General features: G+C 39.3%; 2 protein-coding genes across 5 annotated transcripts; both read right to left on the bottom strand.

The window, feature by feature from the left end:
* Window positions 1-799: 799 nt before the first annotated feature.
* Pkn (serine/threonine-protein kinase N) lies at window positions 800-27,544 on the bottom strand. 4 transcript variants are annotated; one of them, XM_033327693.2, is made up of 18 exons: window positions 27,213-27,544; window positions 23,278-23,403; window positions 21,830-22,031; window positions 13,482-13,585; window positions 12,206-12,410; window positions 11,051-11,205; window positions 5,998-6,249; window positions 5,776-5,926; window positions 5,616-5,703; window positions 5,146-5,501; window positions 4,836-5,074; window positions 3,884-4,051; window positions 3,032-3,349; window positions 2,804-2,955; window positions 2,494-2,713; window positions 2,312-2,419; window positions 2,088-2,228; window positions 800-2,007 (listed from the first exon to the last, which is right to left on the bottom strand). In XM_033327693.2, exons 1-18 carry the CDS (start codon window positions 27,234-27,236, stop codon window positions 1,864-1,866), a joined length of 3,153 nt encoding a protein of 1,050 aa, XP_033183584.1. In that variant the 5' UTR covers window positions 27,237-27,544; the 3' UTR covers window positions 800-1,863. The 4 variants fall into 4 exon arrangements, with proteins under 4 accessions (XP_033183584.1, XP_076477222.1, XP_033183582.1 ...); XM_076621107.1 differs by lacking the exon at window positions 27,213-27,544 and adding an exon at window positions 24,566-24,925 and having other exon boundaries at window positions 3,884-4,045; XM_033327691.2 differs by lacking the exon at window positions 27,213-27,544 and adding an exon at window positions 24,566-24,918.
* On the bottom strand, window positions 6,346-9,642 carry LOC117153544 (uncharacterized). Its single transcript, XM_033327695.2, has 2 exons — window positions 8,037-9,642; window positions 6,346-7,974 (listed from the first exon to the last, which is right to left on the bottom strand). The coding sequence occupies exons 1-2, from the start codon at window positions 8,925-8,927 to the stop codon at window positions 6,634-6,636; spliced, it is 2,232 nt and encodes a 743-aa protein (XP_033183586.2). The 5' UTR covers window positions 8,928-9,642; the 3' UTR covers window positions 6,346-6,633.
* Window positions 27,545-27,587: the final 43 nt, after the last annotated feature.

Below are 27,587 nucleotides of genomic sequence, written 5' to 3' on the forward strand. Positions count from 1 at the left end.
TACCAAACAGTTATTAATTTATTAGTGCATTAAGGCAACTAGAATTCGAGCTGTACTCGAAACTATCACAAGTGATACGATTACTTTTTTGTTTCACAATTTTAAATACTGTTTTTGAGAGAATGATTAATGATTTCAAGCTTATATGACTAAGTTTATAATATAAGAAAATTTCAAATGAAACCATTTGACATTACTATCACAGTATCCCAATCAGTAAATATTATGATCAATCACTTATGTTATTCTTTTGCAAACATACTTCAGATGAAAATTGTTTCATAGAAGTGTAATTTAAGTCTACATAGATAATGGTAAATATTGCATTAGGTTCCATTTAAAAAATTCTTTAACATAAAACTTGTATATCAACTGCTAAATGAACGAACTCGATGGATTGACAATATTGTTACAAGAGAAATTACTACTACAGGTGTGTGGTTCTTAATATTAATTAATGTATTATGTGGAAGTAGTAAATTTACTGTTTTAAATAAGCTCATAAAATGGAACAAAAGAATTCTAAAAGGGCATCAAAATAATCTTAGTATAAAACACTTTCAATAGCTAACACATACATTTGTGATGATTGTACAGGATACTCATAAATATCCACAAAATCAAATACATAGCAAAAAAAAAAAAAAAAGAAAAGAAAAAGAAATATATGAAAACGAATTGAAAGGAAACGAACTACGGTGATGTTTAGATTAAAACATAAAAATGATTACTAGCAGTGTACTAATATGAACTTGAGATGTTACTCTTGTGATATAGTGTTATACATCAAGCTAAACTATTGTACTTATAAATCTTATTCATTATTACTTTTCAATGTTTGGTTACATATTTACAAGGTATAGCACTAGAACACCACAAGTATTCTATCACATACTGAAAACATGAAGATATATAACTAGTTAAAACAATAAAATGGATAAGAGGATTATAGGAATCAGACCTGCAAAAATTTGTTCATTAAAAAAGAAAGGTTAACATAGGGACACTGTCAAGTTAAGTAAATAAGTGGTCGTGTTAATAATTAGGTACACGTGACTGATATAATTAATGCGTCCAGTGTTAACTTGTGATTATGTTGATCAACATTGTTATACATAGTGCCATTTCTTCATTTAATTCCCTATCACATGAGCATGAGCAAATACAACTACGTTTTGATTTATTTTCTGCAACTTTATGAATTATAATATGTTTATACAGTGAATATCCTTTATTCTATAAGGACATTGTTGTTGAGTACTTGAAAACTATATAAAAATGACTGTGCTAAGTGAAAATTGTGAAATAATATTTTAAACAGATATCATTTCAAATATTTGGTCAATACTTCAAATCATGATTACGACATCTAGTGAATTTTAATTAAATGGTATAAATCTTTAAAAATTTAAATTCCAAACTGCTGTTTCTTATCAAAATATGAACATGCTACGAAATTACTTATACAAATTTATGTTTCTTTTCTGGTCATACAGTTGATTAAATCTGAATATTATATCCAGATATTTTAAATTATGATTATTCACTACGTTGCGTATTGGAAACAATCGTGATGAGTGTATAACTACGAGTTAAAAGTCTGACATTCATACATATTAATTAAAAACCTGAGATTCGTATGTTGAACATAATTTTTTAAATTCTATATGCCTGATTATATCGTGATACTAAAAGTAAAACATCTGTACAATTTAAACATCCTCTGAAAATTAAACAAATACATATGAAATTAACAGTGTTATTAATTGTGATTTGATTGCCCTTAAAATGATGTTGAAAATATAATAATAAATGATTTGCGTATCAAATTTAACAAAAAGACAATTAACATTGTTGTTATGGCTAGCACCAATCAGCCATATATGTAAAATCTTTAAATAGACTTTGTTCTAAATCACTAAGTGGTCTAGGATCTTTAGGTGGAGTTAATTGTGGCTTTTCTGATGTAAATTCTTCGTCAAAATTACTGACATCTTCCACAGAATGCTGAAATACAAGTATAATTTTCATTTACCGACAAATATACTAATTGGAGTAAAAAAACATGAGAAAAGGTTAGTACTTACAATTACTGGAACAAATGGTGGTTTTACGCGTCTTAAAAGTAAATCATCCCAAGCTATATGCCTGAAGAATGCTTGTTTTTTGACATCTTCAGCATCTCTTTCACTACTACCCAATCTTCTATCAGGATTTTTTCTTAGTAACTATAATTAAACATAAATAGCGTAAATTATTTATGTTCTATTTATTATCTTACTAGAAAAAAATATATTTATATTGTTCTTACCCTACGCATTATTGCAATTGCTTCTAACGAAAGAAATCGTGGATAACGAACTTCGTCGTTCACAATGGAGTCGAAAACTTCTTCTTCATCATCACCAGGGAATGGTGACTAAATAAGAAGATGTTAATTAGTAATATAGTGATCATAATGCATAATAAAATAAAATTAGATAAAATGCTTACTTCACCAACGAGCATTTCAAATATTAATACACCAAGTCCCCACCAATCAACAGCCCGTGTATATGAAGTTTCAGTAAGAACCTCAGGAGCTAAGAATTCTGGAGTACCACAAAATGTTCCTGTTCTATCTCCATATCCCATTCCCTCCTTACACAAACCGAAATCCGCAATTTTTACATATCCTTCTGTATCCAATAGTAAATTATCTAATTTTAGGTCTCTGTAAATTGAGTAACATCATTAATATCGCATATTTAATGTAAAATATCATACATAATTTTATTTAATTTTTATTTATTTAAATATGTACCTATAAATAATTCGACTTTCATGCAAGTATTGCAACCCTAACACAACACACGCTGAATAAAATACAGCTCGTGGCTCTCCAAACACATCTGCATGTATATGCATCATAAGATCTCCTCCAGCTGCATATTCCATTACAAAACACACATGTGCCTATAAGGAATAAAACATTAATTTTCCATATTCTGACTAAAACATTTATCGTAAACATAACTAAAATAATATATACCTCAGTTTGAAAACAAGCAAATAAATTTACAAGGAAAGGGTGGCGTGTAGCGTTGGCAACTTCAAATATTCTCTTCTCTGAAAGTAATGACTCTACTTCATCCCTTGCTATTATGTCTCCTTTTTTTAATGCTTTGATTGCGAAGTATTCTCCTGTATTTCTGTATTGCGATAGGATTACTTTTCCAAAATGACCACGGCCAAGAACTGATAGTAGTCTAAAGTTTTCTATAGTCATTCCAGTAAGTTGCGAGTGTCTTCTAGACTCGTAGGCACTGTCTCTATATTGAGCAGGCTTGTTCGGCATTTCATATACAACCTATAATCGTTAAAACGTTTAAATCGAAGTACCGAAAGATAATGATTAAATTTATATTAATTACTTTCATATTAATTGATAGTATGTATATATATGTTAATCATAATTCCAATTAAAAATTTTTAGTTATAATACAATGCATATGTTATTAGTATATTTTATAGGTAAGATAAATTTCACTTATTTAATAGAGTTCTTGCTATTTTATCAAGAAAAAGCCCTAAAGCTGTTGAATAATCAAGTATTTACGACATTAGCAGTAAGACATCTATAGTTGATATAAGACATAAACATGTACAAGTACAGTATTAAAAGCCATGATATATGTAATACGCACATACAGACATGCAAAAATTTTGGGTACATGCTTTTACTAAAAGAAATATTAATATACCAAAAAATTAATTATATTTTATTAATTTAATAAAATGAATTACAAGAACTTAGAAGAACAATTTTATAGTTTACGTGTTAGTACAGAAGCACAAAAATTAAAAATATATAAATAAAGCTGCGTGTATTGGAGGTATATACCTCATCTTCAGGAAACTCGACGACAGGTTGGGGCGAGGGTGTGCGTGGAGAGGGTGGTGCAATCAGCACAGGACGAGGCTCTGTTACAAGAGGCCTCAAATTTGCCCCCTGAGGACCCCCCTTTTCCTCGTTGTGCAGGAAATCAAACTCCCTTAATGCACTCTGTAACTACATTACTATCTGCTTAGCTCTAAAAACTACTTTAAGTTGCAATATACTTTAAACTGTCACCTAGCAAAGTTTTACATAATTAATAATAAAATTGTAATAAACATTTTGAATCGAATAATTTACATACTGAGAAAACAAATAGATCCAATTATTGAAGGGAGTTTGCTGCAACTTTGTTGAAGGAGTACTAAATATATTGCACAATGCATATTGCAGAGTACCTTTTTCATGTGGGTGCTAAACAACATTGTAAAAATTACTATGCATAAAAAGCTAAGAATTAAAAATACGATATAAGCTTAAAGTAAAAAACGAATAAACAATTTGTACAGTTTAAACATGTAACAAGTTGTTGCCCATTATACATCGCGTTCTAAAATTTGCAAGATACCTATAAAAAAAGGTATATTTATAGTATATTCGAAGCAGTATCTTGCACAGTTGAAAGTATATAAAAGTATACTAACATGCCTTGATAAAGTACATTGATATAATACTATATACAAACGTTAGCAAGTATATCGACTCAACTGGATATAATATATTGTATGCATGTGTTTTTTTACCCATAACCATAGTGTACCAAAACCCTAAACCTTTTAAGTAAAAGAAGATACTAGATAACTTCGAAATACTTCGTAATATGACGGACAACTACAATATCGCTAAAAAAAAGTACAAAATATAGTGTACAACTATCTTCTATATAACACTTTGGTGAGTATAACGTCGTTGCAAAAAAAAGTAAAGAAAAAAATAATGTATATTTTGCAGGACCTACTTCTTGATCTAATTTTGGTGGCGGTGGAGGTGCAGGCATTGAAGGTTTCTTTGTAACTGTAGGTGGTGGTGGAGGAGGATGTTCTGGAGGACGTGGCAGTGTAGGACTACTACTTGAAGTTGATAGTCCTAAAGGTCTGGCTCCACCTAAGCCTCCCTTTTCAGGATCAGGCAATTCCCCAGGTGTTTCGGGTTTATCTTCTAACGAAGTATCAAAAACAAGTTGCAAAGGTTGAGGTCCTAAAAAATATAGATTCGTACAGCAGTCATGTGCCAATTTGCTGTAAACGTAATGAAAAACATGTACTTACCAGATGGCGGACTTTCGGAGTTTCTTGTATTGTGTAATGAAGGAGCTGATCGTTTCAACAGCCTACCCCAGGTTGCAACGTTAATGTTCATTTGATTAGCTCTTGGGAAATTCTTCACCTGTTGCTTAAAGATCTTGCGTTGACGTTGTAATTTAGGTTTTCTCGAAATCATAGGATTCAAGAACTTAATTTCAGCAAAGAGAAGACCTTGCGGCTCCAATTGTAGAGCCATTCCGTGTCTCACATCATCGATGAACTCTTCTAAACGTAAAAATTTTATAGCACAAAGAGATCTCCAATCTTTCCAATAAATGCCTATTTCAAGTTCTCTCGATTTATCTAGTTCGATGGAAAACCTATGAAAACAATGTATTCATATAAACTAACACTTCCGACTTCTTTTTATCATAAAACGGAGTATAAGAGTTTAGTATAGCTCTAACAGAAATATGTATACAATAAAAGAGTACCTTTGGTCCCAAGCTTGTTGGGAACACGGTCGCCAACTAGTTTGTGCTACTGTTTGATTATCCAGTTTAATAACTGCCATGATATCATCTACGATAAATACAAAAATGAATGAGATTCAGCTTTTCATAAGAATTTGTAATATTTGTAAAACAAACTTACTACTTGTTTCATCTTTAACACTGTACGATTTGCTCGAACTGCGTCCTGTAACACCTTTAACGAAACTACGTAGATCCGGACTTGCTGGGTGCTCTCTTCTTGTGCGACCAGGCACTTCTTCTGCCAGGTCTTGACACCCCATTAATCTTACCTAAAATTATAAGTACATATTATTGAAGCAAGAGAATTTATACGAAGCTATCGTTATAAAATATCTTTTACCTCTAATTGTCCAGTTACAGCAGCACATCTTGAAACCGATGCAGGCACTGTAGCTTTACCTTCCAGAGGACCACGAAACGGTTGTAGCGAGGTGTAGGTTACAGGAACCGGGCTAGCAGATTGTACACTAGCTAATTCTCTCTTCAATTGAGCAGCAGTACCACTGTCAGGTGGTAATTCTTGTCTTCTAAGTTCAAGGGATAATCTCAATAGGTCCAATTTTCTACTTGATTCTGCCAGACTTGCTTGAGCCTAAATTAATTCAGGAGAAAATATAAGAAAGAAAAATTCGATGTTGAACAAGTACTCACAGAGGTAGGAATAAATGAGTTACGTAACGAAGTGTAATTACTAATATAATCAACGTTTATTAACAGCATTAAGTAATTGCGTGTATCTGTTAGTTTACATAAATGCTTTATATTCAGCAGAATGTTTTAGCAGATGCTAACAATCATAAATAGAAAAAAAAGTATGATATTTTATTCAATAAATATAACTTAACACACGCGTTATATGTTACAAAACACAACCTTACAATATTTTCAATACAGTTTCACCAAGAAACAGAAAATACTATTAATAATGATACAATTTTTAAAAACTTTTAAAAACGCGTTAATGAAGTATTGAGTCTCAGGATTTGTCATTTTTCGGGATCGGGCGAAATATCCTCTTTTCATTCTGTAAACGATATCCCGTTTGACGTTCGAATTCGCTTACAGAACAAGCTCGTGAATTCAGTTCCTCGAAATATCTTCGACAATGTTCACAGGAACAGGAGGGGTTCTTGGAAGGTCCTATGTGATGGCCTGGCTTTCGAAACGCGTTCACTACCGCGCCGAATATCGAGGCCTTCAAAATATGGTCGGTTCTTTCGCCCTGAGGCGTCATAAAGGGAGAAGTAACTCGCGAAGGTACTTTCGATGGAAGAGGGGAAGGGCTTTTGGAACCGAACGAACCGATTTGATTACGAAAAGTGTATGGATGGGGAATACTGTCGCTACGGGTCGTGGAATCAGAATGATCTTGCTGTAAATTTTTTTGCTTCAAAAGCTCTTGTTCCACTATACTAGCGCTTCTGTCTGTACATTCAGTGATTGGTTTACTTGCTCGTCGCATGGTCGGAACTTTCTTAAACATTCTTTGATTATCCTCGCTAGATACAAAACTCCATCCAACTGTACCACTTTCGTCAGATTCCTCGCCACTGTCACCCGACGACCATCCTATCTCATGTTTCTTTAAATATTCTTTCATCTTTCGATTCTGCAACAAATATTTGCGCTCAACTTCTGGTGAACGCCATTGTTTCCCTTCACTTCCCGTCTTAGCCCATATTTCTTCAATTCTTCGTATTCTTTCGCGATCCGAACTGCTCGCATACTCAAAGCTATCACAAGGGGTCAAGTCTACTTCGTTATTTATCAAAGACTCTATGTCGGACAGAGTATCTTTAGATGAAGTAGCAATAGTCGAATCATAATCAAATGGAATGCCCGCGTTAGAGGACGCAGCTGACCAGGGCGCTGAATCGAGATCTCTAAGAGCGCTGTAAGAACTGAATTGAGAAGGATAAAGCGAGCTGAGGACGTCATCACTGTCATAGCCCTTTGAACTAGCTATGGAGGGCATCCTTATTGGTGCGTGTTTAAAGCTATCGCATCGTCGTTCTGTAGCGCGTTTCAAAAAGGCCTTGTCATCTTGAAATCCTCTGGGCAGAATGTTACTTGCTACTTGCGTATGGGTGACCTTCACGTCCGGATTCTCGAATACGGTCATAGGAGTATCGCATTCATTCTCAGATGTCGTATCGGTGTTCTCATCATCGTCAGAGCCGGTGCAGTACACATCGATGTGCACGGTTCGTGATTTTCGTTTCGCGCTGTCATCTCTCGTTGAGGAATCGGATCTTTCCGAGTCCGCTGAAGGACCGACGCTCGTGGTCTCGGATACTGTTGGCGATTGATTCTCTTGCTAAAATCAGATACACATAATACGAACCTGTTCATCTTTCAGGACAAGAAGATACAACTTACCTTCTTCTTTTTCTGCTCGTCCAACGGATGGAGACCAGTAGCCGCTTTCTTTCTTACTTTGCTTCTGCTGACGATCGTTGACGAAGATTCGTAGGATTCTATATCCGTCGTTTGCGAAGAAGCGTCTTTACTGACTGTGGTCAATTTGGTCGTAACTTTTTCCTGTACACTACTGCACAAATGCGTATCGTGTACGCTGGAAACGGTTCCCTCGGAGCACTCTTCACAAACTTCCGGTAACGTACTGAACTGCTGACGCGAAAACACATGTTGATGCGTCGAGGGATGGCGCCAAGAATTGTCGTACGAATGCCTGATGGTTTCACTGCTTGCTATTTTGCTGAAACTCTGTTCCTTCGAACTGCCTGCAGCATCCACGGCGGATAGTACGATGCTGCATGTGCTCTTGCATCGACGATTGTATTGTTGAGAAGAACTGTTGGAAGGACGACGAGAAGGCAGACTCGAGTATGATTGAGGTGAAAATTGCCCGCTGTTATAGCCTGAGTCCGAGACATTCACACTCCGTCCTCTAGATGACATAGAATCGTCATTCCCAGACGAGCCTGATCTTGGAATCGTGAAGTAGCTTGGCTTTGGAGGCGGCGTCGAAGTAAACACGATGTTTCCTCGTTGGAAGCCGAACGAGCTGGAGGATAGGGGTGGGCCAGAAGTCGTGACGATTGGAGTTGTCGGTAATGAAGATGATTGACTGGTATTCCATCGATATATCATGCGAACACCACTCGAATCCGTGACAGTTGAAGACATGCTTACTGGTACCTGACTGGATTCCGAAGTGACCGGTGTACCATGGCGAATCGTGACTTCTGCACGCACCAACCACGGCGGTGGTTGCGTGTTATTCGAGTTACCTTGACGCCCGTACATGTTGTAGCCTTTTTTTTCAGCCTTCTCCACGCTGTTATCCACCGCAAAACATCATCGCCTCGAGCGTTTAATCGGTTTCGCTGCGAAAACGCATTCGCACAACCGTTTCTCTCCTCCCTTGCGAAGAGAATCCGACGTTCTTTCGCTAGCGCCGTTCCGTTGCACATCGATTCGAACGATCGATCGCATTCGCGAAAGATGGAAGCACCGCGCTGCTATTTGTTTCCTTTCTCGATGTCGTTTATTTTCCACTAGATTTCAACAAGCTCAATCGTTTAACGACTCGTTCCACAGCAAGCAAATTTGTTATGCAATTTTTTTGTAAAAATTGATTAAACAATTTCAAAGCAAACGAAAGTATTTTCAGAGCGTATTTCACAAGTGCATATATTACATAGTTCTTCGTGAAAGACGGCAATTCTGCGATATTGCGTCTCCGTGATCTATTTTCAGAAACAGTATTACTGTATTCAAGTGATTTCGGAATCTCTTGTATCGTTTCAATATTACGTATCGAAATTGTAAAATAATCTCTTGTTCAAAGAGCGCTCTTGCATCGTAGCAGCACACTTTTCATGAAATAGGAAGCTTTCTTTTCATCCTCGTTAAAAAAAGATTTACGCAACGTTATGATCGCGTTATCGTGTTAACGCGTTGTTTTACTTGAGTTTACGTTTATCGCTGCTCACAAATGATTTTCAAATATCGAGTGCAATTGTCATCGTTTGCTCGTTTCTCGTAAGGTGACAAACCATACGTTACAGCAGCGACGCAAGGTATAATTAGCACAATATAAATTTGGAGCAACGTACAGTCGGACCAAATATACCTGGAACCAGATGATACTTTTAATAAGGCACCGTTTGCCGATTAGTCGTTTCTACTGACAGATACGTCATGCATATCGAATATCAATTTTCTTCAAATAAAAAAAAATTACTAATACTATCCAGTTAGCCAGTCTGAATAAATGCACGGTTTCCTTTGTCTTAATCTTATTCGACTCTTCGAACGACGAAATCGACTCGATCGAAGTAGCCCTCTATATGAGCTTTGGGTCGAGTATTCTCGCCTCCACAAATGTATAATTATTCAACGTGCAACATCCTCTATTTCTGTCAGTTGGTTTCCGTCGTGGAATTCAGTGTGCTTCACAGAAAATCTCGACGTTCTAAAAACCAACGAGAGGGATATCGTACTGAATGACTAGGAACTCGTTTTTTGAGCTTTTTAAACTTCGATCGCTTCTTGCATCCACAGGTATATCTCTAGATAACGGCAACGATATCTCGCGGAACAGACACGTCTGTCTTCTTGGAGTGTAGCAAATTGGGTGCAGAAGAGTGCGACGTCCAACGGGAGTATAACTTTGGGCGGAATCGAGTCAGTCTTGAGATTCAGGTCATAGTTCGGTACGATGGCGTGAATTACCCACGAGTTATATGCCCAGGAATGTCCAAGCAAAGGACACAGACATTTGTTGAACAGTCAGTTCGCGATTGATTGGCGCACATGTCGTTGGTTTATCGCGTTGCTTACGACTGGGTTGTGCCAGCTCCCCTCGAAAGGTGGTAACTAAGCGCGACCCGAAAAGGCGTCATAGAAGACGACGGGGTAGCGGGGATTAGGCAGTGCTATTTCGAGACCGGTGCGTATACGCTACTGCTGTTCGAACTCGACGTAGTCGTCTACGTCGAACACTTTCGTGCGACTTGGATACACAGAAAATCGTTAATCTACTTGGCGAGTTTGATTGTCGGGTCTCTCGTTTCGATTTGCGTCGACCACGGGATACAATAGTGCTTACGTTAAAACGACGATATAATTTTCAAGATCAAACCTTTTGGAGTCTCGTCTCTGTGGTCCTCGACTATATGAATGAAATTTTATAGATAGAAAGCGATGCTAATGAATATTCTTCGCGTAAAAGGCGTGCATGTTAGCTGTTCAATGATACGATGACTTATAAAGGACAGCATGTCTGTTAAGTAGAATATAATATCAATAGCTCCCTTTTGACAGCGTATCTCCGTTCTGTCTCACAAAAGCTTTTCATTATCGAATGTCAGTCCCTACGTGATATGTCATATCATTGCATATATTGAACAGGAAATGATACATACCTCCGTTAAGGCCTTCTTATCGGCGACTTTGGCACTTTGTAAAAGACGTATCACGTTCTTAGCCCCTTCTACAACCGCAGCTTCGATCCGTAAACGATGTCGTAGTTCCTCCACCCTTTCCTCCAGCGCGAGCTCCAAGCTAGGCTCGTACCTATCTGTAATTAGAATGTTCGATATTGTCGACCACGCTACCAATATACCTTTCATCGAAATATCTGATCGAACGATAATAATTAAAATTCTTACACGATTCGAATGGCGTTTCGTGTTCATTCGAACATACATTTCCCTAGCGGGGAATAGATATTGAGAGCTTACAGAGGTACGCGAATGGATAGCTTGTTATAACACAACTGTATTGGCTTGATATCTAAAGGCAAAGTAAAATTGCTTTTGCGTCACGCGAGACTGCCTGCTGGTGTCCTCTTCGAATGGTTGATTCTTTTTCACTGCTCGAATGTACTGCATGAATCGAACGAGAAGAACGACAACGATGAATTTTTTTCACATCAAAGAGATAAAGGTTACGTAGCCACATAGTGTGTACATTTTGTAATTTTAATACATATGTACATATACGTATAATCGAATAAAATATTAAATATAAACGTCAAAGAGCTTCCATTTACAACGATGCTTTGCGGTAACAATGATCGTACATCGACCGGTAACGCCTCGACCAGAGGCGTACCGAGAAATACAATGATGCACAAGTCCAATATAGTCCATGGGTTTTATGCTGTTCATTATCAAGTTGGTAACTATAAAAGAGGAAGCATTAATGAAAAATTATTAACGCATAAAGTTGCAAAATTCAGGAAGGTTTCGAGTTTGGTAAACGAACATTCCCTTTCAATCGTGAGAGAGCAACCATCTTTATGAACATCCGTTGCTACTTCCACTAAATTACTACTATATTTCATGGGTGGTATGTGGCCTATATTTTAGCAATTACTATGATCCAACCACGTAATGCGCGTAATACTTCGGCATGAGTCATGATAGCGTATCCCGAATAACTATATGATATAGTGAACTCTAATTGGCAATAATTACGTCCTTGAAGTGACTAATTTCTTATCTGCACCGGTTAAGGCTCTTAACCTTAAGCAGTTCGAGCACTCGATAGAAGAGACAGCATGCTCAATTTTGTACCTTTATTGCTAGTTGTCTCGCCATTTGGTGGTGGAGCATCGCGTGCATGCTGTTGCTGACGAGCTTGCCGCACTTTCATTATTCGCATGCGTAGGAACTCGATTTTGGCGCGAGAATCGTCAAGCATTTGTTGAGCCTCCTGCAGTAACTTTTTATCTCTACCACTTGTCAAACTCTGAATCATATTTTCCGCCCCTTGCTTCACCTGAAATATGAGCAGAAAAACAGGATCACTATGAAGTTCGAAAAATATTTGATTTCTTGATATAACTTACACAATTTATAAGTAATAAAAATAACTATGTCTGATAACGTTACATTTATAAAGCGGCAGTGATTCACCTTTTTAAAGAAAAATTTCGGCATTTTTGCTGCTCTCTCGACGAGATCTGATAAGCGACTACGCGTTTTCTAAACATTGTAAGTATTCACCAGCTCGATATTTAAACCTATTATACTTTGAAATGGATCGCGTCATATGACGTAGGGATACGATTTCGCTTCTACATATATCGCCGCAGACATTGAAAATTCGTTGACATTTCTAAGCTGGCGAAAAGCCAGGATCAATGACGTACATTTTTTCAGTTTCTCCAAGAAATTATTCACAATATTCTCATCTTTTTTTCTTTTTCAACTTTCAATTTCAATCCGTAAGTAGAAATTAAAATAGCAGGATCTAAAGATTACTTGAAAAGCGATAACAGTGCTCCCGTTCGTTTGATCCCGAGTTCATTTGATCAGATTGATGTTACGAGTGCAAATAAGATTATAAAGAAAGTTCAAAGCCTGCTAACATTGATTAATGAAAATCTCCCATATGATGAAACGAGAAGCTATCTTTAGTGAAGAAAAAATGCCGACGATTCACTGCTGACTCACAGAATGAGAACGGGCTAGAAATGTCTCGCCTGTAATCATTCGTAAGCTGATTACGATAGGAACAGTGCGACTATCACTATGCACATTATTAAGATACACTAAACAGATATCAACCAGTAGCGCAGCATATACATAAACATTACCATGATGTCATAATTAGGTTAATATCCGTACCTTCTTTAATTGATATTTATAATTTTAAAAAATATCTAGGGCTATAAAATTTAGACTAATATAGACTAGACTAATTTAGACTAATATTCAATTTTAATTACGAAATTAAAATTAATATTCATCTAATCGATTGAGTTATGGTCTCAGCTATTTTTTTCGTAACTCGTAAGATAATGATACTTTTAATATTTTTGTTTTTCTTTTTTTTAACGATGTCTACCTTGAGTTCGATATTGAGCTGCTTCTCCAAGGACAAAAGACGAAGATCCGTGAATAGACCCTCCTGACTCGGCGACGACGGCCCCATTGGTGACAGAGGCGTGTCTGAAACGAAAATAGGCGTTGAAAATAAAAAGCCGCTTCTTTATCCACTCTAAAACGTTTCGATTATAGGAAAAGTAAATTTTGCAATTAATTTTCTTCAGAAAACTCTAATACCCTCCATGATTTACAATCTCATTCCATGGTATTCAAAACAATTAAACATTAAAAATATAATAAATAACTAAGAACGATATCCTATTAAAACACGATTTAACGTGGGCGTCGGTTCGCACCAGTACATCTCGTTACATCTATGCAAGCGCCTCGAGTGTCCAATAGTGAAATCGCAAGGTACTCGAATCCCACTTCCTGTAACCCACTAGAGATATCTCCGAGGCTAGCTAAGGACTCCCACGTATTTAACGCTGTCTCAAGCACAATGCGAGCGTAGAAAAAGTGTTAATCTTCTTTGTTTCGCGTATACAGACGAGCACACACCGTTGCTTGTCAATTTCCCATCGCCAGTTTTCACTGGCACTGAAACCTGCAACGTCAGTCGACGTTGTAAACGTTTGACGACCATAAAACGAAAATCCTTACGGTAATCGCCTCGGTTCTCATCGAAATCGTAAAATTAATAGCTGCTCGCGATCGGCCATATTACTGCCTCTCCAAGCAAAGGGAAACACGAATACAAAAAACAACGTAATTGACGTATGATTTACGTAGATCGTTGGAATATGTAGCAAAAATCTGCATGGAAATTTGCGTAATGCTTTATACACAAACATGATCTTCGATGGTAAAATCCTAACATCTATACCTACTAGCAAGGTTTAACGTTTATCCTTTATGACGCGATTCAACTAGCATAAATCAAGGTCGTGCGCTGTGAAATCACAGACTATCCGATTTGCATAAAAAGCAATTGATATTGCCATTAAAATATAGGTACGTACGCTATTAAGACACGTGACTAAGAAAATTTGTCGTCGATATCGTTATAATTCTGTATCGATCTTTATAGAGAGATATTATATATTTCATCGGATTCAAAGAAACTCCTACGAGCATTCATTGCACAAGTCGCGATCGTAAAAGTAGATCGCGGCAAAGTAAGGGCGGAAACATTCTGAAAAACCAGTGTCAGAATTATAAGCGGAGTTTCCGTACAGACCGGAACTTCAAACAATTACAGTAATCAATTCCACTTACGTAATTGTATCGCCAGCATTTGCGAAACGTACGAGAGTCTCGTTTTAATATAGGTACCGGACACGCCTTGATACTCATATTTCTTTGCAATTTCTGTTCGAATCATAGTGAGGTGACGCGATATATACAGCCATGTTTCCATGGCATACAATATACAGTTTCCTGTGTACGAAGTATTCGACAACGACATGTCGATACCTCGTTTACATGTCCGTTGAATTCGTGGCCTGCGTGGCCCTGAGTGCTAGTGTGTGTGTGTGCACGATATTCAAAGGATTACCACGGACGCACGAAACTACGCGAAATTTCTTTCGAGCTCGCCGGACCGTGAAGGCCCCACGGGAGAGGATTTACCATCGATATTAAGCGGGAGTACGAGTGCAGATTTAGCCAACCGCACGGAAAACAACGGTAACGACGTGAAGAAACGTGCTCACCGCCGACAAAGAGACACGTAAACGCACACACGACGCTTATGTATAGGGACAACCGCACTTGCACTCGTCGGTGCACGCGTTTAGCTTGACATGTCCGAATAAGGCGAACAACGGAACGAAACAGAGAGAAAGAGAGGAAAATAAGGAGAATATCGACCATGGGAATGCATACGAGAGTAGTGTCGGTTCGACTCGACCGATTCCATCGTGCGACTCGTTCCCCAAGAAACGAGAAAGGGGATAGCGGAAGGAAGAGGTACTCGCAAAAGGGTTGGCCGACTGGTGGAATATATACGAGGGTATCGTCGTTGTAATCGATTCGATTCGAGTAAAGATCCTTAGAATAGGAATACAGAAAGGACAAAAAATAAAGGGAAGAGCGCAGAAATGAAATTCACATTCCAAACGTGGTAAATTTCGATATCGTACGCATATTGTTGTTAAAATGTACGTGGTAAGTTCCCCGAGAAACAACACAAGGAAAAGGGAGCAACAATTAAAAGGGGAGAATAACATAGAGAAAAGAAGGTGAATGACACAAGGGAGGATGTCGAAAACGGGGAGGGGAAAAAAGAATAATTCGTAATAGAAGGTGGAAGGCGAAACAGTGGAAGAGAGGTCTTAGGACAATGCCGCATCGGAGAGTACGCGAAACCATGTCATTAGCGCAGTACCAGAACACGTGCCCCATTATGCTCCGTTTTCGCAAGCAAGGGGATATGACAAAGACTTTCCTTGTTTCCAGACTACAAAACTCCATACGGTTTGCGCTGTTCCACCCTTTCCGATCTTCCCGTTCGAAACAATGAATGGAATTATTAACGCACTCGTACCACGCTTAACTTTCAAAAACGAAGCAATCGAGATGAGCTGCATTTTTTTCTTATTTTTACCGACCGAGAAGTTGCTATCTTTTTCACCGGTTTGACGAGATAGGGTGCAACGCACGCAACCCTTCGGGACGATAGGAGAAAGGCACCAGTGTATTACCGCGTCTCTTCGTATGTGCATAATTTGCTTGCATGCATCATCTCGTCAGGGACAAAAGCATCGCGTGAAACTTGCTAACTCAACGCCGAGCCATCTCACAAGAATTATATTTTCCTTTCTCGTCTCGAGTCGACACAGTCCTTTCTCGAGTTAGGTATCGTAACTACGAACGTTCTTACGTGGAACATGTTGCATTGCACAAGACGCGTTACTTGCCCATAGGGAGGAATCATATAAAGGCGCATTAAAAAGCAACGAGCAAAGATACGTTGTAATTAGAGAGAAATCGTATGGGATACCGTGAAAAAGGCGCGCTAGATGCGAAATTAAAAATTGTAATCGTTCGACGCTCTAACGATAGACTAGAACATGATTTCCTCTTTGTATGCTCGAGCACTCGACAGACTCTCCGCACGTCGCCCATTCATGATTTCGCCTGCAACGTGCGTACCGGTGCTGCTCTTTCCACGTATTCACGCGATTCACACAGACGCGCGTTCATAAAGCGTAACCTGGGGGCCAGACACTTCCTACGGCATATATTAATACACATATACGTAAAGAGTAATTGTGTTCCGCTGTATCGTAAAAGGGGATGGAGTGTGGTCTGCAACATCCTTATTACGGGACTGATTAAAATAATTAGCGTGACTAGAAGTTAAGCGTGAACTTGCCGACCGGTGTAAAGAACACACACGATCAAGAGGTACACGGTGTTGGTATCCTGTCGCGTAACCATCACTTACGTCAACCAGTCAAGTGTCTTGCGATAGAATATGTTATTAATTGGCCTAAACGTTGCTCAACCATTGTGCGCTGGCACAGTCGATGGGAAGAAATTCTTAGACCTGAGAATGAGCGAGTGGTCTAAAGATGGAAAAAGAAAAAGGTAAATTTTCGTCTCTTCAAAAGTAAATGACCAGAAGAATAAATTTGTCACGGGATTACGGCCAGAACGAGAAGACAGCACTTTGAAATAAAGACAAGATCTTTCCGTGAACCTACCCAGGATAACAGCCAGCGTTTAACTATAGCGTAGCATTTAACTTATTAGTATAGGGGCTACCGTTTGCGTCGAACGAGAAAATTACGCGCAACCGGTTTCCTGAAAAGTATTCCGTTTAAAAACCTTCTCCGTGACCACGGTTGCGAGCCTACTAAAATCCTATACAAGCCGTCAATTAGCTGATATAAATCGCAACGCTTATTTGCGACTGCGAGTGATCGACGAGTTTACGATCGCAGAAAAGCGGTAGTGCTATACCGTTCGCCTCGATCTTGTAAATTATTACGTGCGTACCGTTCCGGAGAACCGTGGAAAGGGTCGTAAAACGGTTTCAACGAAGGCTTTTGATAAGCTTGATGGAACAACGGACCATATCAATCAAATCTATGACACATTTTCTCTCATTCACTGTCCGTAGGCGTCATATGTAACCTATAAACGCACAGGAACGATTCATTCGTATATATCGGCCGATAGCAGTCAATACATATCGACGTGTTACGAGACTTTTGTAGTTCATGACTCATGAAACCTTATCGATGCTTGATTTTTATTCTACCACGCAGTGACAACACGGACATACCGAGAATGCATGAACATTTAAATCATAGGTATCACAAGAGAATAGAATGCCAGATAAGAAAATAGTTAAGTTAAATAAATTCCTCTTCTGATTATTTTCATGTACAATTCGCATATTTAACGGGCTATTGGTTCCTTTATTTTGAAAAAATTACGTAACTTCCTGTAACGATGATGAGACGTGAGACAAAAATAGGATGATGTGTTACGCCGGTAAACGCAAACGTTGAGGCTCGAACGCACATAAAACCGACTTTGTATGCAATAAAGTTCGCACTGGTTGGGGTTTACAGGCCACCCGGTGAAAGGATAACAGAGCGTGGCTCTATGGTACAAATTTTTAGCGAGCATCTACAAAGTTTCCGACAGAAAAATTTCCTAACCGGATCGATGAATCACAAACGGCCACATCATCGAGATCATCCGGGATTCGGAACATTCGGTGTGTACACAGGGCAACGTGATTTGCGTTATAGAACGCGGGAATTATGTAATGCGTTCCGTTTATTTAGAAGTGGTACGCGTAACCGACCAAATGTCGCGCGAGAACGATAACAGTCTACTTGAGAAAGAGGCGTGCAGTTACAACAATAAAACGACAACCTTTTACACGCCATAACTTTACATACCGATACCAATATATCTCGACTACGATCGGAAACAATGATCCGACGAGTGAAATCTGCAAACTCGACTCAAGAATCGTGCACCAATTACTTCTCACGCTACAAATTGCGCTCCCATACATTTATATCGCGTAAAACAGGCCTTGATCTGCCATTTCGGTCCGTACGACCGTAGCAACCGCTGAAACGATCGATCGAAAAATTGCATTTGTCCTCGAGTACGAAGGCAAGCCGTGCATGATGCAGCACAGGAAGAAAGGAACCCGCTGAATTGACCGTCATTTTGATAAATACACGCTGAACAACAAAATGATCGTAATTTTCGAGCAGGAGGAGATGGAGGATGATCGACGCAGTCGAGTACAATTCATGCGTGTCGCGATATCTCTATTATCCATTACATTGCCCGTTGTTTCTAAGGTTGTTCGATTGCGAAGTGTCGCGTAATTTTGCGTCGACTGCTTGTCGAGAGTCTCAGGAGGAAGCAGGTAGTCCCTAAAAGGGGACAAGGGAGTAGAGAGAGGGCCCGAGGGCCTTCTTGATATACGACAGCGTGGAATGCGAAAGCGTGGGTTCGCTTCGGTTCGGCTGAAACGCGATCTCGATCCACATCGAAGCAGGCGAGGGCCGCGGGCTAAATACACGCGCGAGCGCGCAACGGTACTCCGTGCGAGCGATCGCTCGACCGATCGCTTCTCGTAATACGTTGTTCAATGTATCATGTATACACGCATGCAGACGTGTATGTATGGGTATCGCATAAGAGCGTTTTCACTGTCTCCCGCGAGGAGAACGCGCGCGTTACACGCACGTAGCCAGAACTCGAAGAACTGGAAAGTGAACGAGAGAGCCCTGTTGCTCGTTACGTTGCTTCCCTCGCGGCGTCCAATCGCCGGAGGAAAGGAGGGAATATGTACTTTCTCCTCAATCCGTGGCATAGTCTCATCCGCGATATCTTATTCTAAGCTTACATGCTCTCGTTGTTATTGGCAATGGAGACAATACAAGGCGACAATACAAAAAAGACGAGTGGGAATAATGCCTTCGAGAGATACGTGGTTGAAGTATTTCAAGAAATATCATGAATATTGTTTATAACGTAGTTGATGCATCAATGGTTAATGCAGAATGACGGCAATGGTCTGTTTCTAGCCATCAATATGACATAATATGAAAAATAAATCTGGGCAATGCGTACGTATATGACATACTTTTTTTGTAATATCGCCATACGACTGTTCGATCTTTATAGTCACGAGGTGGTTATTGTAAGGAATACCCAATAACATATAAACCTTTAGGACTCGTCTCATGTGTATGAACAAAAAATTCAAGCTTAGATTTCTTTGAAGTATCGATACTTTATAAGAAGAAAACTTTTTTATATATCATAATTAACGCTACCCTGGGATATCAAACACAGAGTATTAAATACGTATAATGCGATTAAGTAGCCGTATAATTGGCAGCGCGATAAAGGCCGTTTTAAGGGCAATCTTAGGGATCGAAACCAGTTATTTCTCTAGGTAACGATACGATACGAAGCTTAGCGGTGCTTGCAGTTGCATTGTTAGGACCGTTCTGAATGGCATAACCCGTCGCAGAGAGAACTGAATGAGGTGGCCCGAAGGCAGGTTGCTAGTCCCCAGAATGTATGATGACTGACTTAACTGGAGTGGATAGAGCGTCTGGGTCCACGGTATAAATAGATGCTACCACTTACCGTCAATTCAAAGAGAACACAAGACTCGAGCTGCTCGCTAGTCGCGAGCGAGTACGAAGCCTCGGGCGCGTCACGAAACGGCACCGATAGCTAAGTGCCATCCAGTGGCGTAACTAGTCTTTCAAGGTCGGGGAATCAAGAGAAGTACCAATTTCGAGAAGACGGTACCAATACTGTCCTCCCTAAAATTAATTCTCTATAGATTAAAGGGTGAAATACTGATTACGTAACATTCTAGAGTTCACTTGTTTTCGATCGGGAGTAAAAATAGAAGCTTCATTTAAATCGGCTTGTTAAATCTCAGAACTATTTAGATATAATTCGGCAAATAGAAGAGCGCCTTTTTTTTTATTATGAAGATATCAAATCAAATGTTTCAATAAAACGGCAAAAAGATTTACATTGCGCTATAATGTGTATCTATGTTACGATAAGATTCCTAAGAAATGGATCATGATAATAGATAAAGCGATACAAAACGGTAAGCATGAAATACAACGCTACGCCCGTGACTATTCAGGATACCATGACCCCTGATTACGAGCATCGGAGTTAATCGTTCTTAATTTATGTCCAGCCACTACACAGCTAGTACATCGGAGTATTCTAAACGAGGGAAATGACCAGTCACACTAACTGGAAATGCCAGCAGAGTACCGTTTCCGGAATAACGTATCGTTGCGACTGCAAACGCGTATGCGTCCCGTGTAGCGATCGAACCGTTAAGAGTAATCTCTCAAAAAAATCCCAGACGGTAATCCAAAGTCCACTGCGAATGACTCATAGCGTAAACAAGCAAATCACGCGCGAAGCAAACAAATTGGATTTTATTCGCGGCAGAGATATATGTATTTCTTACTATTGAAAACCTATTGATGTTTGTCTGGGGAGATTAAAAACGGCCAAGAAGCCATTGAGAAACGGCTGAGCCATGGGCAAGTTTTCAACAAAAATTTATCGAAGCGTCGATCACTGAATCGTGGATGCAATGATTGCTTAGCAAAATAATTATGGCTCCAGAGAGCTGGATATGGTCGATTTGCTAGGTCCGATGCAGTAATAAAACAGCAACTCGCACGCACGGTTGAGCTTTATAAACCGAAGACGTCGTCTCGACGCCTCGTTAGCGGGTGGAGTTATTAAGTGGCTGCTCGTTAACGATACAGAAAGAGCAGTCGTTAGCATGGCAGGAAAGAACATACAGGAACACTTGCCATTAGTCCGATATATCGATAAGTTATCCGTAAGTAAACAGAAACGTTAATTGATATCTTGAAAAGGAGCCGTGGTCGTTCTCGAGTCTCTTTTATAAGCGAATATAAAAATAAAAACGAAAGCAAATCGTTAGCGTGTTTTAACTCGACTACTTTAGACAATAGTTGCGCAATTATAATGGGATTGCTTATCGAGACCTCTCTTTTTTTTACGATTTTTTCGCGAATCATAATCGTACGATAACGCGCCACGTTGAATCTCGATTTCACACGGTTGCTCCGAAAAATCCTTGAACTCGTTTATGGTATCGATGGGCTAAACGTATTCACACGCACGAACCGCCAGGCTGAAGCAGTAATTGATCGGCACGAAGTCTAACACGCGGCATTACATAAAACCCGTTTAGGCGCGCATGAGTCTGCCTTATCCTCTCGGTCAATGCCATGCAGCGTTAAGGCGAATACAAAGATGGTATCTGCCGGTTGGCCGTGCGACTTCTCTTTGCCTTACCTTGACCGTTCGAATGATTTTGCTGGGGCGACTGTGGCTGACCCTGCGTCAATATAATTTGACTCTCCAGTTGCTGAAGCTCGGCCTGAAGTTCATTCAGCTTACTATTCGACTTTTTCACGATCGTCGCCACGTCGGAGAGCGCTTTACGATCGGTCGCCACTTCCCTCAGCTTCTCGGCGCCGGCCTTTATCTTCAGCTCCTGCAACCAAACCAGCGTACGTAAACGTTCCTTGTCGTTTTATGGCGAACCTTTTATGTTACATGGCTACGTCGGGAATAAACGTATTCGCCGCATGTCGTTCTAGGGTACCCGAACCACACAGGAGACGGAATTTCGCTCGACGGAATTCGTTCTGACACGATTGTTATTATCGATCTATCAATCGTCAGAGCGCGTCCACTCGTTCGAGACCACTCCTCTCCCGAGGCAAATGAGACGTAAAATTATACCCGATCTGCATGCCACGGAGCTATCCTTCCATTCTATTACCTCCTATTATATTCGCTATAACTTTTCCCCGGCAAGCACACCTGACAGAAGCTATATCTTCTAATCACGACTGACCCGTGAACACTATTTGCGAGCGGCATTTAATGAAACTATTACCTGCTCGCCAGAACGCGAGTCTGTTCCGCGAAATGTTTTACTTACTTCGTCTAACATGATTTATGACTGCTTGTGTACGCTACAAAAGCACATTCTCTACCTCCGTGGAGAAGACGTTACGTAAATAAACATAATTACAATTGCATCGATATCAACGTGTACTGATATTTTTATAAAAGTGAAGTTGATTAAAAAGTATTCTCAGATTCAGCTTTCTTTAATTTCCATCTTTATTGTACTCCAAGTCCAAATAAATAAATTTCCTACTAGTGTTGAATTGGCAAGTTCGCTTAAATATCCCTGCACTATTCCAGACCACGCGTGATAAACGCAGCAAACAAGCCGATGACACCTCCGATCATGACAAAGTATCGAAACGACTCATTATTTATTTACGATCGGCCAGTCGAAAAGGTAGCAGTGGTTTAGCGCTCGCGGTGCCGTAATTTCTTATCTCATTTCAGGCCCGCGAAAGAGAGGAAGAAAGTTCCTTTTTTTCTCTCTCCTGGAAATAACCATAAATTCTGGCCTGGATCCATTAGTCACGTGGATCGTACCGGTTTTCAACGGGCGTGCCACGGATCGACGATAGCCTGACACATATGGGATTTCTCTGTTCCTCCCTGCGAAGGAACGGAAAAGGAGAGATGCAACGATGCAGAGAGGATGCACGTTATAGAGCGAAGAGAGGAACAACAGAGGAAAGGATATTCTTCTGCTGTGCGAGGGATCGGTGCTCGTGCGAGTCGCGCTACCGTGTATATTGCGGTGTACGGCGAAAAAGAGAGCTTCGGGGAAGAGACGTAGTGCCGAGAAGGATAAGCGAAACTCGACATACCTTGCGTATTTCTCGGCGTATGTGCTCCCGGAGCTCGTCAAGACGAGCCGGCAAGGGCACCTGGTCACTGCTAGCCACTCCATACTTGCTCGACAGTTCGTACACCGGGTGCCTGATGTAATCGCCCTGAAACAGATTCCAAATTCGATTATTCGAACAGTGTGCTTTTTCTCTTTCTTTGTCTTTCACAATACTATCGCAAGCATTAAAATTAAGTATGAGTATTGAAAAACGAAAAAAAAAGACGAGAAATTATTATAATTAACCGTTCCCCAAAGCGAATTTATCGATGTATAGCATGTAAAGATATACACCGTCGATAGTAGGTGTGTGATATTTAAAAACGGAACGTTTAATGTCGCTGCTTTTTATGCGGCGCATTAAAGCACGAATTATCGTATAGTTTCACGAGGATAAATTGTCCTTTCGGGTTCATAATGCGCTGTTAGCAAAGTACTCATTTGTGTTCAACATCGTCCTACGTTCGTTTCTATTTCCACGTCGCTTAATCCTGTTAGTGAGATTTACATTTTTCCGGAAACATCGAAGAACGATGGGTGGGCTTGTGAATTTGCAAAGAAAAACAGTGTGGAATATAATACACCTTTACCGCGGCCGGAAATTGTCTGGCGCGTTGCGGCGGATGTGCACACCGGTGTCTAAGTGTCTACTCGTTCGACCACGGTTATAAACTCGTACTGAGCCGCGGGAAATATTGATCTTAAAATAAGTATCGGTTCCTGGTATCAGTATCCTATGCCTGTTAACGAGCGACTAATTAATGGCCGTATCTATATTTAAATTATTCGGCTTGCGATTGACCCTGATAGTAATGCTTGATCAATTTAGTGGCGTCATCGACTATCCCGACTCCGTGTATATCTATATATATCCACGAGTTAATTATTGATACAACTATTGGAAAATCTAGAAGCGATTGTATGTATCGTTGTTTTTATTCTTAATGATATTAATAATAAGATTATTAAATTTATTTATTAAGATTACTAAATAAATTTTGTCCCTGCACTGTGTAAATGACATCGATATTAATAATCTTATTATTAATATCATTATTAATATCATTAATAATAAGATTATTAATATCAATGTCATTTACACAATCCAGGGACAAAATTTATTTTAAACAAATATTGATATTGCATCATGTTCAATTCATGTACGATGAAATCGACTGATTTATCAGTGGGGCACGTGTCAGACATTTAAATATCTGACCTGCGTAAGTGTATCGTATGAAGATGCTACAGACATTAAAAGATGTTACCGTGCATGGTACAACACAGCTCCAACGTTGCTTGGGTTTACTCGACTTTATTTGCGATAAACGCCGGTACGTTTTCTGCTTCTTTCCCTCGTCACGCAAAGAAATGAACGACATTGTTCAACTTTCCTATCAAATCTTATAAATAACACCACAAAATTTCTCCTTCACTGTTTTTGCAAGTAGATATATTTTACGAATATATAATAATTCACTGAAAACTGTATCCGATTTTCATTAACATTGAACTCACGTCCACAGAAATCGTACACTATTAACTTTCTCCTACTCATCAAGGACTCGATGCGTAGTGCGAGTAAATTGAAATACATAAATATGCTTTAACGCGACCAATCTCTAACGTGCAACAGTGACGAAACGCATTTGGACAAAATCTAGGCTGTACTCTTGGACCACCTGTTGCGACAAACTACGATTCTACGCAGATTATCTTTGAGACAAACTTCACCAATTATCTTTTTACTAGAATATTATCACTTTTTAAGTTCCTATAGAACTACAACTAGTGATGCGTACGATTATCTATAGAACAACCAGGTGGTACTTTTACGTGACCGATCGGATCGTTTCTATAGACTGACTGAAGACTTTGCCGATACTTTATCTCTTATCATCTGCATTACGATAACAGCGATTCTAAATGGCGAATGTGTTGCGACTCCATTAAGTTAACGTTTACTTCAGTAGAAATCTAATTACTCATCTAATGATTGTATGTATATTATATTTGAGGTATTTGTTGTGTAAGCTATATGGTCTGGTATAATTATAATCATAAAATTAGAGTGACAAATACTCTTGTACTCTTTACTGCAAACAATATGAGTCAGAAATATCCTATTCTTGTAGTCGTTCGTTCGCGAGGCTGACATACCTATAGGTTGCTTAAGTTCGGAACTTTGGCGACAGCGGATTCCAGAAATAGTGTATGCTTGTGCATTCCGCTTGAAAACCATGCATGACTACTAATAAAGATAAACTTGATCATGGTCTGATTCCGCTTAAAATTGATTTGAGCAATTGAGATGTTACACGAGTCTTATTTACGCTACTATGAATATCATTTTAAATTCCACCCGGTACGATTACTATTTTCTGCGGCAATGCTGGGGATGAAGTAAAAGGCTTGAAACAAATTATTGTCCATAGAGATAATGTCTGAAAGCTTTTCCATCATAATATAGGAAATTTTGTAACTCCAGAATTAGACATGATCTTGGTTTTCAGAGTGGGTAATAAAATGACGAGTGAAGCGAAATTGAGTCGTACGGTGGGTGGAACGATTTAAAGAAGCAACGAACCCCCAAGTAAACGTGTGCACCTCGACTATATGTAAGTTTGACACACTGACGCATGAGCTATTTTCATGCATTCCGTAATATGTGTGCCATGCATAATAATCCCGAGAGGTCAATAGTCGTCCAGAGCATTAGTATAACAAGGACAGAAAAATCAGCCAGCAATCAAAATATTTACTTCATCGATACCGATCTGATATAGAATAGATCTAAATACTAAAGTGACGTTTACGTTGGAAATGTCCGAGGAATGAAAATCATGTTTAATTGTCTGATTGTACATAAGACTGGACGAGGAGTAAATAATACCATTAATGAAAAATGTCATCCTTCAAAAATTCTAATCATAGTCATTTTTGCCGTTATGATTAGTCGTTATAAGAAAATAGAACTCAAGATGAGTGTACCTCTGCGCGGTAGCTAACCAATATGTACTATCTTATTTTTGGGTTACGCACAACGCAAAGCATCTGTTAGCAAATTGCGAAAGTATCGTATATCTAGCGAAATTGGACGAATCGACGCATATGATAATAATCTTGGTTATATTAATGCGATTTGAAATGCGAATTAAATCAAGTGAAATGAATTTTTTTGTATTCCATTATCGTGTGATGGTAACATGTCAAAATTCTTTGCGAAAACATGATAAAACATTACACCTCCCTGAATATTTGATGTACGATAAAGGGAGACTCGTAATTCAAACAATGCGAATCCTTTGTTGAAGAGAAGTTCGAATTCAAAGCGAAAGTTGAAAAGACGAACCAGTAATCATAGGTGCAGTCATTTGATCATGACGATGCGTTACGCCGTTAAGCCATCGCTGTTTCCGCTACAATGGAGTTGCCATACGATCACGTTCCTGTCAGAATGATTCTTAGCCGTTAGTCGACTACGCTTTGACAAACGTGTCTCGAACTGTATACCTATGTTGGTAATGTCAGGAAATACCACTTGCCGACAGGAACAGGTGCTTCAGGAACTGTATGGAAAGTTTTTGGAATTACCCTAAATGAATTAAATCCATATCAGGTGTCTATAAATCGTCACGACTCGTTTAACGTAAACCAGGCTGAAGGCGTTTATAGTCATAATCTACGAAGAAATCAGTGATAACCATCGTCTTTGAAAAACATTCCTCGAACATAGAGACAAGTGCGAGCGCGTTGTCGGCGTATGATCGTAAGAAGAAGAAAGAAATATGTAATATGCAAAGTGGCTGAATTATGCCCAAAGCGATCTTTTATTATGGCGGCTGGAATCATCGGTCGGGTAGCGACCAATGCGCACCAGTTCGTAAAGAGAGCGTGGATGGACCTGCAACTCACCTGATAATAGCTTGATTCCGCCATCTTGGACACTATACTCCACTCACTCACTCACTGCTTTCTATCCGTCCTTTGTGCATGGAACGACGAAGTCCATTGTGTTTACACGAGTAATGTACGCTGCACCACCGAGCTGGTTGGAAGTGTCTGCATTTCATATATTACCACGCACGTTCGATTTTATTCACGAGATATTCTCTATATAAATCTTTGAATAGGAAGCGACAAGAAGTTACTACCACAGAGAAGTATGAATGAAAGACGCGCGGCTCGCGAACAAAATGCAGACACGAGCGCATTCCACCGCACCAAACTGAAGACTGACGGAAAGTGCCGGGCCAATCGTGGCCCAAAGGCGCGCGCACTGTACTGCCA

Source organism: Bombus vancouverensis, chromosome 1 (assembly GCF_051014615.1).
Source record: "Bombus vancouverensis nearcticus chromosome 1, iyBomVanc1_principal, whole genome shotgun sequence".
NCBI classification, from domain to species: Eukaryota; Metazoa; Arthropoda; class Insecta; order Hymenoptera; family Apidae; genus Bombus; species Bombus vancouverensis.

What these genes read in the sequence shown, in the direction of transcription:
- LOC117153544 (XM_033327695.2), bottom strand. Translation starts at nt 8,927, where the DNA reads ATGTACGGGCGTCAAGGTAACTCGAATAACACGCAACCACCGCCGTGG. An exon ending in ACGAGCAGAAAAAGAAGAAG is followed by an intron (nt 7,975 to 8,036) that starts GTAAGTTGTATC and finishes ATCTGATTTTAG; the next exon opens with CAAGAGAATCAATCGCCAAC.
- Pkn (XM_033327691.2), bottom strand. Translation starts at nt 24,679, where the DNA reads ATGTCGTTCATTTCTTTGCGTGACGAGGGAAAGAAGCAGAAAACGTAC. An exon ending in CTGTAACTGGACAATTAGAG is followed by an intron (nt 5,927 to 5,997) that starts GTAAAAGATATT and finishes TTATAATTTTAG; the next exon opens with GTAAGATTAATGGGGTGTCA. An exon ending in TGTTAAAGATGAAACAAGTA is followed by an intron (nt 5,704 to 5,775) that starts GTAAGTTTGTTT and finishes TATTTATCGTAG; the next exon opens with ATGATATCATGGCAGTTATT.